Here is an 18,665-nt window from a genome sequence, read left to right as displayed (position 1 = left end):
CCCTGCCTGTTTTATTGGGGTGTTGTCCTGCTGTGAGGGCCGCACTGTCCCCACGTGTTCGGGCCCCCACATATTCCTGCAGAGAGTCACAGGTGGGCAGTGGGGGGACTGGAGGGATGGGGCAGGGGCAGGCTGGGGAGGGATGAAGGGTAGAGAGAGGAAGGGGGCAGGGGCAGGCTGTAAGTTTGAGTAGGGGTGAGGGGCAGAGAAGGGGACACGGCAGAAGAGGGCTGAGGGGAGAACGTAGGGGTTAGGAGCAGGCACCCCATATCTCCCAGACCACATTTAGAAACCCTTCAGCAAAAACGCTGGAAAAGCAAAGATGATGTCTAGTCACCTGGAGCTCCAGAGGATTGAGGTAAACATGGGGAATGAGCAGAGAGTGAACAGCTTCCACTGCTTTTCGTTCCAGCTGCTACTACAAGTTCAGCTTCCCTGCAATTTCATGTCCAGTGTGTCTCTTCCAAGCTCAACAGATGAACAAGTACTTCAGGACTGGAGAGAGGGTGTCTTCTGCTACATGGCTGCAGTTCCAAGAGGAATCTGTAAAGTGCTGATGTTTAGACTAAAAGACTAAAAGCCATGTCTTTGTGACTGAAGAGACAGAAATGCAATGGGAATCAAGTGGAGGAACCTCATGTTTCCCACAGCCCAGCAGCCTCTGCTTGGCCTGACTGGCAGAGGTGGGATGGGGAGCTGCTCTGAACAACAGAGGCAGCTTCACTCAGCAGAGGGAGCTGCTATGCCTGAGATTTTTTTGCTTGTATGTTTTTAAAGGCTATTTAGTGGTTTAATGGGATGTTTCATTGACTCATGACCCATAAAATCATGTTGTAGCAAACCTGTGGGTGCTTGGGACTATTTAAAAATGCAAATAGCAGAGGGAAACTCAAGGTGACCCCCTTCTTCTGTCAGGATGCAACTGAGTACTTTTTCTGCCTTTCCTGCTGTGCCACAGAGGGCTTTGTGTTACACCTGGCACCAGGGCTGCTGGAGCAGCTTTAGGTCCCGCAATGACACTGTCTGCTCCGTGTCTCCCCAAGAAGCTGGCCTCGGCAGGGCAGCAAAAGACACTTGTGCAAGAGCTTTGCAGAAGCAGGGCAGAGAAGACTATGTCCCAGCAGCCTCTGCCCATGACAACAGCACCTTGACAACAGCAAACTTGAGGACCCTGGCTTCCTTGATATCTCATCCAAGTTCTCACTCACCATTTGCAAAGACTCTCAGATGCCTAAATCATACCACAGAAAATTGAAAAATGGTGAAGAATAAACCGAAACAGAACATCCTAATGCAGCGCTTGACCCTGGCTTCTGCCACTCCAAATTCCTGTCAGAGGTATCAAAAGGAATTTGAGCTGACCACACAGCATCCTCTCTGCTCCAGCCCATCCTCTGCAGCACAGCTAGGTATGGCAGAGTCACAGACAAATGCAATACATCTTGATTCCTCCCAAAACATAAGCCAGCCTGACACAGGAATTTTGTGAGACCAGGAGTTTTTGTGCACAGATTAGTCTGGGGCAGTGGCTGTAACTGCATCTCGTTTGGCTGCACTACTCCTCATCCAAAGGTGAAGTTGCTAAGAGCCTCAGTAGACAGTACTTTGCTGCAGGTATCAGGCTTGATCTGGCACAGGACCGGGAGAATTCCACTTAGGCGGCCAAGGTTTATTAGAGAAATTGTTAAATTACAATGACTCGTATACAAAGATCAGCTGCAGTGCCTTCTGAAAGGCAAAGGTGTTTCTGACCCATAGAAACTGACACAGGTTACCCAGACACCAGTGACTACAGCAGGCTTGACAGTAAATAATGGCCACCTTGCAGTTAATCTTAGTGGAGTCACAGTTTCTTCTACCTAGTACATCCAATGGGATGTGTACATTGTGTCAGCACATAACTACTACCTCCTGCTGGCTGCCTTTCTGTCACCTTCCATCTCAGCAGCATCTCTTCTGTCCCTGCTCCATCCCGGGAGTTCTCCCCTCCCTTGTTTGCTGCGTTTAAACATCCAGAGCAACTCATCTCTATGAAGTATTTCTAAATTCAACATGACGCTGCTCTCATCTTTAATAGGATGGGGGAATAAGAAGATGCAGGACTCAACTCCGTTATTAGACCTTTAAACTAAAATTAAGAAGAAAGAAAACTCCAAAACAAAAGCACTGTTCATTTCTCATGGAGAATTCAAATCCTTCACTGGCATGTTCCTAGGAATGTTTTTTTTCTGCTTGCAACAGTTAGCAATCATGGAGCTGTATCCGGAGCACCACAGTGTTGTCCTGCCGGTGAGATGAGCCATCAGAGGGCCATACAGACCAGTGCTGCTGTCCACACAGCCAGCACGAGGCTGGCAGTCAGTCTGGGTATGGGGTGAGGGTGCAGGGATGGGGTGCCTGAGGTGCAGGAGCAGACCTCGTAGCCATTCTTCGAGCGGCTCTCGTCATGCTGTCCCGGCCTGGAGCGCGCCCCAGTCCTGCTGCTCCCGGCTGCCTCGGGGGCATCGGCCAGCATGTCACTGCACACCAGCCAGTCCCTGGCGATGGACTGTGGGTACCCTGGCGGCACCTCCAGCTCACTGTCCAGCACCTTCCAGTACTCCTTGCCCTTAAAGAAGTAACTTGCACCTGCAAAGAGACCAAAACCCAAACATGAGGTGGGCTTTTCAGGGGAAAGAAACCACAGAGAAATCTCATCAGAAAATAAGTTGTAATTCTGGGAAAACAGTTTTAAAAGTATTTTCTGTCTGCATCCTCATATATGCAGCGTAAAATCCAATGACAACAAGACCAGTGAGGAGCAAATCAGCCCATACTAGGATAAAAATCACTGCAAAACAGTGACATCACACATCAACTGTGTTCTTTTAATAAAGTGCAATAATTATCCTCCCACGGTATTTTTGTTGCCCGTTTAAAATTACAAACTCTTCTAGTGAGTAGTATAGGGAGCTCTGGCTGGAATCACACCTCTCTCTTCAGCTTCCAGTCACCATGAGTATCCCATCAGGGGCTCAGCGTTTGTGTTGGCACACAGGATAGGAGGGGAGGGGCTACAGCTCAACAGAGTGCTGATTTTCTTTGCTGTGCTTTTTTAAACTGCCATACAGACTCACCGTCTGACCACCTCATGGCATCATCTAAAGGGCTGGGTATTCCCTTCCACGGGAGGGCCTCTGAAGGATAACCAGGATCCATCCTCCGCTCATGGTCATCATAGCGCCAGTAGAGATTGTCCTTAAAGAAATAAGTCTTGTCATTGTGAGCCCAGGAGAAAGCAGCGTCGATTCCTCTCAGGGGCAGGCCAAAGTCTGAAATAGGCCGTGGGTACCCTTCCTCCACATTGTTGTCTTTGAAGACCCAGTATCTGTCTCCTGTAGAAAGGAAACAAGCACAGAATAAAATCACATTTGTTTCACAGCCTAAACCAGCATTTCCCCACAGATGAGCTGAGCTAATGTTTTTTTATCTACTGTGGTGACAAAGCCTCAGGGTTGAGCTCTAGGCATTTAAGGATGGGAATAGGAAGGGGTCAGGAAGGGGAACCTCTGTCTTTGAATAGCTGCTTCTTTGTGTCAGGCTGTCCATGGCCATAGCCCCACTTTGCTGCTGAAACCATGACTGTCCCAGGACATGAATACACTGACAGCATCAGTACAGCTGTCACTTTTATGTATTTGATAGAAGCATTTAGATTTCTGCCCGATATCCAAAGAAACAAAGCAGCTTTTGTGGGCAAACTGGGCACTTTCTGCAGCCTATTTGGCTCCTGAGAAGCCAAGTGTAGTCCACTTTGGAAGAGAAATCACCACTTTCTAGGGCCAGACGGGCCAAAAGACCTGTGCATTATGAGGATGCACAGGGACTGGATACATCTTTTATGAGCAGCTCGCTGCTCTTCAAGGATCTTACACAGCTGCCCCCTCAGCCTGACCTTGGGCAGAAGAGAGCAAGCAAATGAACCCAGATGTCTCAATTTCTCCATAGTTCTCTAACGACTGGGACAGTCTTTCTTCTTTTACAACGTCTGTTTGGGAACCTACAGTACCCTTTTGGGTATCGCATAGCCTTGAGGATCAGAGTTTTTCCTCCCTTGGTTTTCTAGAATATCTGAAGAGGCCCTTAAAGGCATGCCCATGTATCAGCAGCAGGACCTTAGAGGCCAAGGTCATTTGTGTTCTTTGGTTTTTGTCCAGGGATCAATGAAATAGCACTGGAGGGAGAGAATGAGTCGTATTTTGTAGCTGGAAAGAAAATTCAGAGTTTATGTTGGGAACTAGACAGCGCTAACACACACAGAGAATGCATGCTTTGGAACAAGATGCCAGCCGTGGAACATCTGGAATTACAGCCTCCTGAGCAGCTAAAAGGAGGCCCTGGACCTGAGCTCCGGGTTGGTTGTCTGTTCATCCCCAGCAAGGTGAGAAGGGAGGGAGGGAAGGAGTGACCGAGGACCACTCTGGTCTGCAGACCTGACAGGGAGGGTCTAGAGCCAGGCATAGGGGGTGGTATGCTCCTTAAGCTGGCCCCATTCCCTCTGGGAAAGCAGAGCAGGGCAGACTGCCTGAAGGAAGTGGACACACATGGCAGAGCCTTCCATATACTGTTTCATGGAGAGATGTGGGGCTCAGTGTGGCTCTGAGGGGCTCAGTGTGCCAGCAGTCCAGGAGGGTGTCAGCTGCACTTGGAAAGGTCTTCTGCAAGTGCAGGGGCTGGCATGGGACATGAGCCATCTCTCTGGCCTGGCTGGGGAAACTGAAAGCAAATTATTGCTTCTAGAAGTGCTTGGCTCAGCACTTCTGAAACCAATAATTGCATCATGTTTCAAGCAGAACCGTCAGGAGACAAAAAGCAATTTCCAAACGGGAAGAATGGAGGGCTGAGATGTGTTTAGCACTTCAAGTGCACAACCTTGGTGAAACAAGAGTCAGTGCTTGCCAGTGTCTTGGGTGACATTGAGTGCATGGGTGGCATCTAACCAGCACATATGGATGGTCTGTGGGGGACCTGGACATTTGTGTAGAAACCAAGAGCTAAACTGTTCCTCCAGCTCTTCCAAAATAGAAGCCTGCAAGTGTTTTTAGATAAAAAGAGAAAATTATACTACTAATTTTAAGAAAAAAACCCCACAGTAACAAATATAATTATTAGAACTGAAGGCCTTCAGTTTCAGTTTTATTTCCTCTCTGACTTTTTCTTTTCTCACCAACAAATACTAAAAAGAGAAAAGGTCAAAGGAGGAACACAACATGAGTATGTGTAGGTGTGGTTCCTGCTTGTGTTTCATTCTTGGAAAGCTCAGATTTTTGTTCCATTTGGTTGAACTTTATCTTCAATGACATTTCCCCCATTTTCTGGGGAACGTGACCATTACCTTTTGCTTGCCCTCCCTGCCAGCTCATTTCTCCTCATGGACAAAAGGATTCAGACCGGCACTCAAGATGCTTAACACGCGGCACCGGTGTCTCCTGCCTAGCACCACATTCTATACCTCCAGCATCATATTTGCTCTCACCTTTGAAGAAGACTATCTTGTGGTCGCTGGTTCTCTCATAGACTGCATCCAGGCTGTCCAGGTTGAGCGGCAAGCCTCGCCAGAAACGGTGAATCTGAGCCGGCTGGAGGGAGACCAAGTGCTTATTGCGAGTCAGTCTCCAGAAGTACTTGCCTGGAGGGACAGACTGGACATTATTGAACCACACTCAACCCACCTTCCCTGGGGGGTGAGTGTTGGGTGGGTGGCAACAGCAGGAAGCAAAGCATGTGAGATAGGGAGCCATGATTTAGAGTCATCCTGCTTTCCAGCAGCAGCTGTGACTGCTTTCTATTTCTGGCAGCCATTAGAAGAAATCCCTTTCTTTTTTGGATAAAAGTAGTCCTCTGGACATTGCGCTGGAGCTGTTATATTCCTGGCCACAGCGTGAGGCTGTGCTGCTGAACCGGGGCAGGAGAGAGGAGCCTTTCATCCCCTCCCTCCCTCTCTGCTCGGGACCTCCTGCGAGCTGGTGGGACCAGGCACCAACAGCCTTAAGCAAGAGCTTCCAAAAAAACATCCCTGTTCCTCCTCTCCTGGAGCAGCTACAGCTTCCTTAACACGGGATGTCCAGCTGATTTCATGTTTGGAAATGTCTAGGATGTTACAATGAAACACAGAAATACCAGACAGGTTGTTCTGTAATGAAGAAAAGGAGCAAGAAAATAAAGGAGGAGGAAAACATCTGAATAGATCTGGAAGGGTGGAGGTGGGGAAGGAGGCAGTTAAGGACTTTGGTGCCATCTAGAGGTGCTGGTTGCTAAGCAGAAACTGCAGTCCCGTGGAGCTTCCAGGATGAATGTACTAGTGGTGCCAGAAAATGCACTTCAACACCTACAGCAGCACTGCCCCAGCCAGGGAAGAGTATTTCAGGGATTTCTGAAATAATTTGGATAGTGTAAAAGAAAACAGATTTATCCTTTGTGGGAAAGACGACAAATCTATTCCTGCTAAAAGAGCCTTATATGGGATTTCCTGAGGAGTCTTAATGGTTTTCAGGGGCAACTCCAAACCCAAGTCTGTGTTGGCTCTGGGATTCTCAGCCTTTTTGTAGCACATATAATGCTGTATTTTCTCCAGAGAGCTCCATGGAGTGACATGAGCCAGAACAAGATGTTTAGGAGGCAACTCTCAACTTTGTCTTGTATTTGTTATTGCCCGTTAGAAATTACTGCACATTATTTGTATCTGGTCTTGAATGAACTTCTGAGGCGAGGTAACCAATAGAAACCAAAGATGCATCTTCAGATTGGTATGCCCCACACACTCAGTTTTTTCTGCAGAGACGGCAGATTGTGACACCAGCTTTTAAAATTTTATGGAAATTGGGTCTTAGCCTAATAATGCAGGATGCAAAACTCTAACACTTTAGTATCTGCAGAGAGGGAGTTTTATACTAATTATAAGGATTTATATCATATTCTCGTTCTTCTGCTCCAGTTTGCATATTTGTTCTATCTACATAAGTTAATAATACATTCCAACATGGTAGGAATTGCCATAATTACAGACTCTTTTTAAGAATATAAAAAAACCCAAGGATTTAAATTTGGTGGCCATTTTACATCAATGGAAACATATGTAATTAAATAAAGATGATCTCTGCATCTGTAATTAGCAAGGCACTAGACAAGATCAGATTTCCACTTTTTTAGCAAGAAATACAGCTCAGCTTAATTCCTTCTTTAGTAGATCAGCATCCGAACTTCCAAGTGCCCTGGGCTCATTGGAGACACAAAGGGAAGCCCCAGTACTTTTGACATTTCGTCCCTTTGCAAGTGATGGGCTCAGCGGGTGAGCAGCTGCAGCAGGGAAACCTTAAATCCACCCTAAAAGTCAGGAATAGCCTGAGCTGTTGGTGACTTTGGTTGGCTTTTTATAAACTATCAGGAAGAAGAAAGAAAATAAAGTAGCAAGGAATTCTGAACGAGACAACCCCAGTCTGCCTGGGCTCATGATCTGCCACAGCCCAGCCTGCACACCAAAGTGCTGCTGTTGCATGGAGGATCATCAGCCGAAGCCAGATCCATGGGAGAACTGCTGCGATTAGCATGCAGGAATAATTTAAAAACCAAAATGCCCAACCCTGTACTTGTTTAAAAAGCTCAACTTATACCTTCCTCTGAGCTGGAAAACTGAACATGATGAAAGCCAAGTGTGAGGGTCCTGCTGCACCAATTTGTGGATGACGGGTTGAGATAATTGCTTTCTTTAATTTCAGGTAATTTTGATCCCAGCTGTGTTCCACGCTATCCAGACTTTGGGTGCCTATGGCAAGACTGCTGCATGCAACATACAGACACACACGCAGGCCAAAGGCATTTAAACTTTGGGAATCTGTGGTGAGGCACCTACATCAAAGCAAGCGGTGATGCCAAAGAGCAGAGAACCCACTGTTGCCTTCAAAAAAACATGCCTGTGTGGTCTGGGGAGCTCCAGTCCTGGTGCCTTTGCAGTGGCTTCTTTCCATCTAGGGAACCAGCAGGACCACCTCAAAACAAAATGCCCATCAAGGGACAAAAGAGGCGACATCCCCTCTCCTTGGTGTGCACAATGGTTCAGGGGGCAATAATGGGGGCTGCAATTAAAGTGCTGGGGTATGGAGGCAGACATGCAGCTGGCACCCACTGACCTTGTGCTCTTTACATCTGCTTTTTGGCCTGCAATAAATATATCCAAAAATAGACACCGAGATGGATTTCTCTTTACTTCATCAATTTTTCCCCTCCGAGGGACAGCCAGCCATTTATCCTGACACCAGTTCATGTCTTTGAGTTTCCCTTCTTCACTATGGGTTTTTGGAGCTGGCATCTGAACAAATAATGTTGTGGAACAGTCTCCATACTGTGCTTCCCTCAGGTGACATGCAACAACAAATTCTCTGGAACCCTTTTGCTGTTCTTGCCTGTGACCCAAGGCTCTCACTGTGCTATCCAGATGCTGGGATGCCACTGCTCATCCCTGGAGAAAATGCTTCTGCTTACCTGGTGGATGGCTTTGGGGTGGCCAAATGGTGGCCAGGGATGCAAGGAAACACCCATGAACATTTTTACATCTTGGAAAGATGAGAAAGCAAGCCCATAGAGTCCAGCCTACACAGGCTCTGCTCAGCTGAGAAGGCACCGATGAGATCCTCATCAACAGCTGGGCACCCCGGGAACATGGTACAAGCGAGTGTTCACTGGCCCAAAACCAGATGGTCCTCAATTGTGTACACACTGACTTTGAGAGATGTACGGCAAGCAGAATTAGGGAGGGTGAAGCAGGGAAGGAAAGGAAGGCTGGAGGTATCCAGGAAGAAAGCAGTGGAGTGTTGTTGCTGCTCTGCTCATCCTTGGTTCGACCTCGATTTTGATTTTTTGGTAGCACAAATATCAGACTTTAATTCTTCGCCAGGCAGTCTAATGCAACGGATCACAGTAAAAACTGCTGTGCTGGATTGTCACCAGTCCAGCCACACACTCAGGTATGTGAGATGCCTCCCTGGGTCTGTGGGAAAAGCCCACAAACCCTAGACAGCTCATCCTCACCACTCACTTCCAGCCCGTCCCACACTGTGCTGCCTCTGGTGCTGCCACGTCAAAGCTACCACAGGGTGGCATAGGCACAGACCTCTGGTGCTCACCTTTGAAGAAGAAAGCCTCTCCCCGGATCTGGGCCACTGCATCGAAGTGGGTGGTACACCTGTTGGGCATGTCCCGCCTGAGCCTGTGAAAAGATGCCCAGGTGAGCAGGGACCAGGCAGACAGTGAGGAGCTGTGTCCCCTCCAATGCCTCCCATCCCACAGATTGATTCACCCCTGCTCCTGGAGAAGATTACAGGCTGTGCCCATCTGTCACTCCCCATGCTCAAGCCCAGCCACGTGCACAAGGATTTCCAAGGCGAGCTCAGGCAAATCTCAGCCTGAAGACACACTCTACATCCACCAGCTCGTGTAGCTGGTGAGGGCTGAGCTGGCTTCCCGTTCCTGGTGGCACAGCGTGGCTTGGCCAGCCCCAGGGCAGTAGGACATGAAGAACAGCCAAGCAGCCTCTCGCTCCAGCAGTTCAGGATGCTGCTGCTCCAGGGCTGAGCTCCAAAGTGCCAGTGAGAGGTGACAGAGCTGCAAAGCAGAAAGCAGCTGAGCTTAAACAGAGGGATCTGGAGGAGCCATGTGAAATCTACCTGGTGAACACCACCTGGCAAGTGGCAGCTGAGATATTGAGCTGCTTCAACAAGGTGGGTGGGGAAGGCACAGAGTATGAAAGACACAGAGCCACATCTGAAAGACGTGCAGGCAAACCCATCCACTCTCCCAGCATACAAGGCAGAAACAAGGGGATGGCATGAGCAAGTTTCCTGCTGCTCCTGCTGCTGGTATGAGGTGCTGACATCTTACGACAGCAGGGAGAAAGGCTCTTGTATATCTAGGTCCAAACATGGCCATAAGGAGCCTGGTGGACAAGGACCTTTAGAAGCTATGCACGGAGAAACGTAACTAATGGCATTCAGCATGTTCAAACAAAAGGAGCACGAGGTGAAGGTGGCCTGCTCCATCTCTGCCATGCAAAAATGTGCATGACCACCTCCTGCCTTTTTTGTTCAGTGTCCCTTCTTCTCTTAACTGTCCTGCTGTCTTGGTTAACATTTACTAATGAGCTATGTGCTGCACTTCCCTTAATGAGGCTGTGCTGGTTGCTTGATGACACTCAGTGTAAGCAGCCCTTTGCCAATGCTAACCTGCATTGGAGTCAGGCTATTGGTCCACTTGTTCCAATATTCACTCCCTCAGGTACATTAGGCAGTTGCTCACTGTGGAACAATTTAGGTAAGTTATGCTTGTGCAATTCAGCATACTGCTGAGGAAGTTTGTTTAAAATTCCAGCAAGGATGAATTTACCTAAGGGCGATGGTGACAACTTTCCACTAATATGAGTAAAAAATCTGAGTTTTAACTAAATATCCAGAGAGGAAAACCAAAGCCAGAGCAAGCAGGCAACATACAAATGAAGCAGAGCCTCACTACTGCACATCCTTTGCAGGAAAGGAAGAAATTTGACTTACGGGACAGTGGAGCGGTTCTCTGGCAGCTCTGGCAGGATTGGATGATCATCTGTTTTACTTACTTCAGGTTTAGCTGTGGGGGACACAGACTCCCTGACTCCTGTGTAGAAAAGAAGCAGTAATGGAGAACACTATCCTCCCTACCAGTTCCACTCACCCCAGAAAACAGCTATTCCAGTATGTCCTGCCATGGAAGGAACAGACTGTAGCCACATGAGGGACATAAACTTACCGTAGAGTTGCCAGATCCGGACTTTGTCCTCGTAAGGCAGGTCATACTTCAGAGGATCCCCCACTGGACCTTGGTAGTAGGGTCTCATGATAGACTCTATGGCAGAGATGTGGGTCAAGCCAATGGCATGGCCAAACTCATGGACAGCTACAGCAAAAAGGTCCATCCCGTGAGTGTCTGGAGATAAGGATAAAATTGAAATAAAAGTCACTAAGTGCTGAAAGTAATTGGAGGATTTGGGTGGGCTGCAAGGGCAGAAAGAGAACCTGTAGGTTTATGTTGAATAAACTGGAAAGAAGAACTTTGAAATAGGTGAAGTTTGAAAAATACATTTTTTCCAGTTATAGACTGGGGTAGATCATATGAAAATAGAAAGCAAGCGAGACTTCAGCCTACACCAGCCTGGGTATCGCTCCTCTTATTTCCAGATCACTGCTGGCACCTGAGAAAAAGCTGGACAAAGGGCTGAGACAGCAACCACGTCACAACCATCTGCTGAGTGGTGCTGCAGAAGCTGGGCCAGAGCAGTCACTCCCTGCGTCCCATGCCTGCTGCAGCTGCTGACACAGCCTTTAAATTGCCCAGAATACCAGATTTCTGAAGCCACCAGCCAGGAGCTCGTCACATCCTGTGACAATGAGCCAAGCCATGTGCCAAGGAGCTGGGGAGTGCCAGCGGTGCCTGCCTGCCCACGGTGCTCTGCGGGGCTTTCGCTGCCTGGCCTCGCACGATGCTGCCCCGGCCAAATCCATTCCTCAGCCTTCCTGTATGCACACAAACATGGGAATGTTCATCTGCTTATCAACCACCAACCTGCTCATCTCACTGCTGCCCTGACACAAGTAGGTGACTGTGTCCAGCTTATTTTTAGAGGATTTACCACCTTCTCCTGTTACACATCTTGTGCTGACAGGGCTGCAGCTCTTGTGTCTGCTGCCTTTGGCAAACACTTTGATCCTCACACACCACAATGGGCATTAGGGAGACACTGCTGAACATCAGTACCTCGAGGCTTTGATGACTTTTTTCCTTCAGCCTGGGTTGCCTCTAATGTATTCTTGTAAAGGGTTGGCACTGGCGCAGTACCAGTGCACCCATGAAAATATGTTTTTCTCAAATGAGTGCTGTGAGATGCGACCAGAGACAGAGCAGAGCAGGCTCAAGCTTAAAAATAAATAAAAACTTTATTAACCTACAACTATAATAAAAGGAACACACAGAATTCAGAATAAAAACCTTCCAACACATTCCTCCTCCCCCCACCCAATTTCCAACAAAACACAGTGAGACAAAACCCTGGATTCCCAATCAAGTTACCACCCTTCAGATAATCAATTCTCAGTTCATCAAGGGAGAGAGGAGTCTCTCTTGTACAATAGACTCCCCCAGGAAACACAATTGCAACCTCTTGTGTTTCCATGTCACACATGGCACTGCCTGGAGAAAATCTGCCATTGTGACACCCTCCTTCCATGCACAGTGCTCTCACCACCGTCCATGGACCAAAACTGCTTATAGGGCTCCTTTAAGGATGCTTTTCAAGTACCAAAGAACAACAGTTTCTCATTTCTGGGACAACAGTCCCCTCATTTTTTCCTCCCCTGGGGCCGAGGGTCTCGAGAACAGGCACCACCACACCCTCCTCATTTTTCCTTTGTTCACTTCACTCCTGCACATGACGTCACTCACTGAAACAGGTCATTCCCACTCCTGTCACTCTCTTGGTTCAAGTCATTGTATCCCCCTAGAATGCAGTCTGTGTTACAGGAGAAATTGGTTCAGCCTATGGCTATACAAGAAAAGTCCAGCCAAGGATATTCCATCATCTCCTCCCACCTAGGATTTCTTCTTCTAACATCTCAGATCCCAGACTTTCTTTCAAATTGAGGATGAGTAGGAAAGGGTTAAAGGTCTCGGGCTTCCAGGATGGCTGAGATCTCACAGCAGGCTGCTCAGCTCTCCCAGGGCTGGGCACCTTCCTCCCCCCAATACTAGAAGGCAGCAATGATTTTAAGTGTGGTTCTTAATAAAGATCATGATGTCAAGTATTGTAATACAGAGCAGTGAGGTTGGAAAGATCCCTGCGGAGGCTCAGGGGAGTGTCTCATTCCCTGAGAATGATTGGAGAGGAAAGAGATGGCTTCTTTGCCATCTGAGATAGCTACTTTTTTGCACAAAAGTAGCCATGGCTGATCCTGCCCAGTTCTTAGAGCTCCTCACCAGGCTCAGGGTACTGGAGCATGGGGATAGTCTTTGCTGAATTTTGCCTTTTCCTTCATTACTATTATTCACAATGTCTGTATATTTACAGTGTCTGTAACCAGGCAAGATTTTTATAACCTGTGCTGTTTTCCCTGGCACTAAGACAGAACAAGACATATACTCTCTGACATTTTAATGCCTGACTGACAACCTTGGGGATATTTTTATATCACCTACCAAGTTGTTGTTTCTGAATCAGTAGAAAGAACAAAATAAATAAAAGATGAAGCTCAGATAGCTCCAAGATCTTCAAAATAGAGGGCAGCTTTTTGCTAGCAGGCTAATCCCCTTATCCCTTGGTGGAGCTTGGAGGAGCACTCCCTGCTGGAGCGCTGGCTCTGAGCTCACTCCTTCACTGGAGTTTGTTTCACAATGAGCACTTCCAGCCCTAGCTGCAAAACTGACTCCATCACTAACACATTCCCTGTGGGAAGCTACTGACCAAAGTGCTTGCCTCTGCCCTGTACGTCTGCAGATCAAAACTGCTGATTTTCTTTTTTTCCCTCCTGATAAGAGCCATCAGTTTGGGCTGGAAACGTGAAACAAGGAGCAGGTGTAATTCTCAAAGATCAGACAGTTCAGATCTTTAACCTTCATCTCAAGACCTGCTCCAGCACCCCTGGTGAACACTCCTGCCCATGAACATGCAGGGGCAGCCTGTCCAGATCTTTAACCTTCATCTCGAGACTTGCTCCAGCACGCCTGGTGAACACTCCTGCCCATGAACATGCAGGGGTATGGATGCAAGTCAACAGCTGGGCAGGAAGAAGGTATTAGCTTGTTTCAGAGAAGACAGGTTTAAACAAAGTCATTAAGCTGAAGCAGGCAGGATCCCACTAGGAGGCTGGTGGAGGAGGTGGCATGACAAGTAAATTAGCAGCTGGTGGCTGCAGAGAAGGCATTCTGTCAAAATACGCCTAACACAAGGGCTGGGGACCTGATCCCCACAGATGGTTTTGCAGCTGAGGAACACTTGCCTCGATACTCCCTCTGCTAATTAAAATTCTGCTTTTGCCAGATAAGATGAAGATAGAAAACAATTGCAGCTTGTAACCATCCTGATGTTAGGTAATAGACAGGAGATGGCAGGAAAAAACTAGGCCTTTTTCCCAGCACAACAGAGAGCCCTTTATACATAGATCAGCTAACAGTAAACTTTAAAAATAGGAATCTGGGACATGTGGCAGTGAAGGCACCCAAAAGATGTCAAAGTTAGAGAATACAGTCCCCATCCAAGAGCTCCAGGAGGGGACTGTGATTGAGCAATGGGGAGCTCTGGAATCGCTGACAGGATAAAGAGAAATTTGGAGATGCCATTGAGGCTTCCAGGAACATAAAAGTGTCCTCAACACTGCCTGGGTTGATTTTGCTAGCAAGAGGAATCAGATGACTTCAGGGATCCTGAAGCCTGGGGTGAAGGTGTAGCAGAGGCTAAACCCCTCCAGCCACCAGAGCAGAAGAGGGAAATTGTGAACCCTTGTGCTTGGCTGCAGCTCTCCCACCCTGACCTACCTGATGATCGGAAGGTCCAATATTCGTCATCGTCAAAATGAGTGTCCCCTGCTGTGTGATGGTCACCGGGGAAGAAAGCATGAGCCACCGTCCCACCAGGGCCGTCAAAGGGATAGCCATCATTGTGATCTGCCTTGGAGAAGTCTATCTGGATGTCAGCATTGTTTCCGGCCACTTCATGGAAATTCAGTGGAGTGATGTCACTCCAGACCTTCAGGGCATAGTACATCAGGGCTCGGACAGTGTCATGGCCCAGGTGGGACTCTTTTGGGAAGGTTCGAACTCTGAAACAAAGAGGGCAAAAAAGAGGATGGTTCAGTAGCATGAAAGATCTCCAAGAACAACTGGAACTGGCTCTGCAGGTGCCTGATGCCTCAGAGCCAGAGTGAGGCTTTCAGAGCTTTTTGCTGTTTTGGGCTGACCATGTTCCCTGTATAACCCAACTTTGAAAAAGAATTCCTAATATTGTTGATTTAATAAAGGAGATGAAAAGACAAAGATGCAACAAGACACCTTGGCTTCTAAAGGAATATTTTTAGATAATCTTTTGTTGAAAATTTTCACAAAAATAGACACGCTTTCCAAGCAAATGCACTGTTGATTGAATACTTATTGATAAAAGCCTGTTTGGATGGATAACTTCTGGCCAGCTGTACCCCAGTAATAACAGATGATACTTTCTTTTTCAAGCTGGACACACCAGCCAGTGTTTTCATGGTCTGACAGATTTTTAAAGGCTGAAGCAACAATTATGACTACATCACTTACACTGCTGCATAACACAGCTGTGACAGCATCACTCGGTACCAGGCCACTTCCCATCACCAACGGGCAGTGATGACCTAACTACACTTCACAAGGTAATTACAAGTGTCAGAGTGTCACACCACTCAAGCTCATCCCGAATAGCAATTTGAGTGCTGGGAGACAGCATGGATGTGAAAAGGGGAGTAGGAGCAACTTGCTTACTGAGGTTGGGAATGCATCCCACACCCTCAAGAGACAGGCACCATCTTTGGGCCAGGGCAAAACTAGTCAGGGTTGAATCTCTGATAGAACAAAGACTCATAAACCTAAGCAGAAATCTCACTAATAGTTCCTCTGAAGCACTTGGAAAGCTCATCCTAGAAACAGTGGGAATGAGTGGGTGAATCAGGAAAAACACATCATAGCCAAATGAGGAAAAAATCATTAATATCTTTGCCTTTGCTATCCCTTGACTCTTTGGGGAAAGAAAAACCTTATTGTCTAATCTAAATGAGTTACATGCATGTAACACCAGATGATTGTAGGACTTCAAAGAAAACACATTTGTAAAGGAGACAGCAGAGACATACTGTCATGGGGTGATGTTATGATGCTGGTATCCCCAGTCGTGTGTTCTGTTTATGTTTGATATTATGTTCTGTGCTTTCAGAACTGACTCTGAAAGTGAAGGTTTGTTTTGTCTTGTTATCAGCTGGCTCACCTCCCCCCATGGTCTGTTGTCTAGAAGAGGCTGGTGCTGGCTGGCTGGCTTTTGCTTTGCTTGCTGGCTTTCGCTTGCTTGCTTTGCTTGCTTGCTTCTGCTTTTGCTTTTGCTTGTTAGTTAATTTAGCTAAGCAGTCCAATTCTTTCCCTGGATTGTTTTTTTTTTTTTTTCCTTTCCCTTTCCTGAATATCACTCCAACCTGCTCCAGACTGCGACCTGGGAAACACCGAGGAACACCCAGAGCCTGCGCTCTGTGATCTGCAGCAGCCATCCCCAGTGCCCAGAGCAATCCCCAGCGCCCAGACCTGGGCGACCATTCCCAAGAGAGACTTTCTGGATTTGTCATCTCTTCAGAGTGGTAAAAGACTTCTGTTGTCATCTGGTGTTGTTATTTTTTTTTTGTGCTGGGGAGTGTTTTGTTTGTTAAATAAACAGATTCTTTTCCACTTCTCTCCGAGAAAATTCTTCCTGAACCAGGCGGGTGGAGAGGGGCCATGGGGGTTTGTTTTCTGGGGGCTCCTTCCAGAGGTTTTTCTCCCAAATTTGCCCTAAACTAGGACAGGTACAAACAGTATTAGCATGGAATTAGAAAAGACAATTTTCAGGCAAATTTTAATTTATAGAAGAGATTGTTTCCAGATTCAATCCTCTACAAGACAAAGGCCACCTGGATTCCGGCTATTCATTAACTAGCTGTCTTCATCTTTTATAACACTCCTCGGAACTTACGTAAACCCTTTGCTACTTTAATTTCTAAGGAGTAAGTCATTATACGTGTAACACACACCATGTTTAGCCCAGGAATTATGACCTTTCTCCAGGATCTTGGTGCCTAAGGCACAGAGTCACATTTAGGGACATTATCTGCTCTTTCCTCCCCAAGCCCTGCTCACCATGTGACCTATTTTCTTTTCTTTTTCTTTCCAGCTGTAGAATGAGGATAATAAATCAGATCTCCCTTGTACAAGGATGGTGGATAAAAAGCCCTGTCTAAAGAAACAAATATTATTAATATTCATTCCAAGATGTGACTCCAGAAGCATTAGATTAAGGCAGAAACAGAATCAATACCTATTTTACTTCTAAAAAAGTCCTACACCTCTGAGCTGATCCACATTTTATTCATATGCTGAAAGTGTAAGTGAAAAGTCCCTTATCCTTTATTCATTATCACTGTCATTTTTCAAGAGAATCCCATCAGGGTTTTTCAATTCAGCATCTGATTTGATTGCTGGATCTCTGCTAATTGCTTTCAATGAGATTAGGAAAAGACTATTATGCTGATAGGATGTTTGTTGGCCTTGCATCACCCAATTCCACTGAAAAGGAGGCATATTTCTAACAGCATGCAGATAAAAAAGCTTCCTCCTACCTTAACTTATTATTATTAGTAGTAGTAGTAAATCATGCTTAGGTTTCCAGCGAAGAGAAGCACTCCTTCTTCTTGGATGTAAACCCCTTCTGAGACTCCTTGTACAGAACTCAGATCTTGGGCAAAAGCCTGATGTAAGTAATTGGAGAGAAAGCTCTCTGCTCCAGGCAGCCTCTGCCAGCTTGAGAGGGATGAGGACTGGATTGCTCAGTCCCTCCAGCCACCCCACCAACACTGCCCTAAGCTGTAGGGTCAGTCACATCCCTCTGCAAATCACACTCTGGGACGTCCTGAGGAGTGTCCATCCCTGTGGTGGATGGGGCTGCAGGAGGAAGCATCAGCCACAATGCTGGAACTGGCAGCTGCTGAGCAGGATGTGGAGTTGAGAGACACAACTGGATACCAAGGAGAAAATCCCTGCTCTGCATTTAGTGCTCAGCCAGGCAGCAGCATTGCCATACAGACAAATGAGTGCTGACTCTCACACAGTGCTGCCAGTCCTTCACATGTGTCCCCTGAGTCACCTCCTTTGCTTGACCCATCCCAAACAGACTTTGTATCTAGAATGCTTAAGTGGAGACTAGAGAGGACTGATCTGCCTCTGTTTGCCACCGAAGGGCACCCACATCTATTTTGATTTCTGCGTTCCTTATTGCTTTTAGTCCTCCAAAAGACAAAAGTGGGAGAGTATCAGTGATGGATAAGAAATCAATAGCTCATTAATGAAAGCACTCTTTCACCTTCCCAGTCCTGAAACAACAAACAAATAAAATAAATGCAGAGAACTACCAAACATGGCAAGCTAAGGGGTGCTTGATAAACCCACACTGATTTTTCTTGGAAGGGGAAGGAAGAGGGGATAGTTGAAAGGGTAGATGCTTGCTGCCTTCGTAAAGGTGCTTTTTCAGCTGCCCAGAGCAGCCTTGATCCAGTGCTACCCTGGCAGTGCTTCAGGAAGAAAGCAGCAGGTATTGGAACCCTCCATCATCCCTCTCCCAGCAGTTAGACTATCAGCCAAAAATGTTCCGTTTTTTCGTTCTCCTGCCCTTTATCACACACAGTCACACCCAAGCCACTCTGTCTCCACACACCTCCCTGCTCTCTACCTCAGCTGCTCGGGAAATTACCTGTGGGGGTTTCAGTTGACTGTGACAGGGGCATTACAATAACCTAAGGAAGCTTGACACTGACAGGTGACTGTCTGCCCCCCTTGGGCACCTGTCAGCTCCAGACATGGGG

General features: G+C 47.1%; 1 protein-coding gene across 1 annotated transcript in view; it reads right to left on the bottom strand.

The window, feature by feature from the left end:
• Positions 1-1,648: 1,648 nt before the first annotated feature.
• MMP17 (matrix metallopeptidase 17) overlaps positions 1,649-18,665 on the bottom strand; it is a 48,319-nt gene continuing 31,302 nt past the window's right edge. Inside the window, exons 4-10 of the mRNA XM_021543954.2 lie at positions 14,584-14,867; positions 10,810-10,986; positions 10,578-10,677; positions 9,159-9,241; positions 5,516-5,668; positions 3,117-3,374; positions 1,649-2,628 (exon numbers count right to left, since the gene is read on the bottom strand). Coding sequence (XP_021399629.1) covers positions 2,303-2,628; positions 3,117-3,374; positions 5,516-5,668; positions 9,159-9,241; positions 10,578-10,677; positions 10,810-10,986; positions 14,584-14,867 — 1,381 coding nt within the window. The 3' untranslated portion in view covers positions 1,649-2,302. The remainder of the gene's footprint in view (positions 2,629-3,116; positions 3,375-5,515; positions 5,669-9,158; positions 9,242-10,577; positions 10,678-10,809; positions 10,987-14,583; positions 14,868-18,665) is intronic.

Source organism: Lonchura striata, chromosome 18, assembly GCF_046129695.1.
Source record: "Lonchura striata isolate bLonStr1 chromosome 18, bLonStr1.mat, whole genome shotgun sequence".
Lineage (NCBI taxonomy): Eukaryota > Metazoa > Chordata > Aves > Passeriformes > Estrildidae > Lonchura > Lonchura striata.
This window is presented reverse-complemented; position numbering and strand designations above follow the sequence as displayed.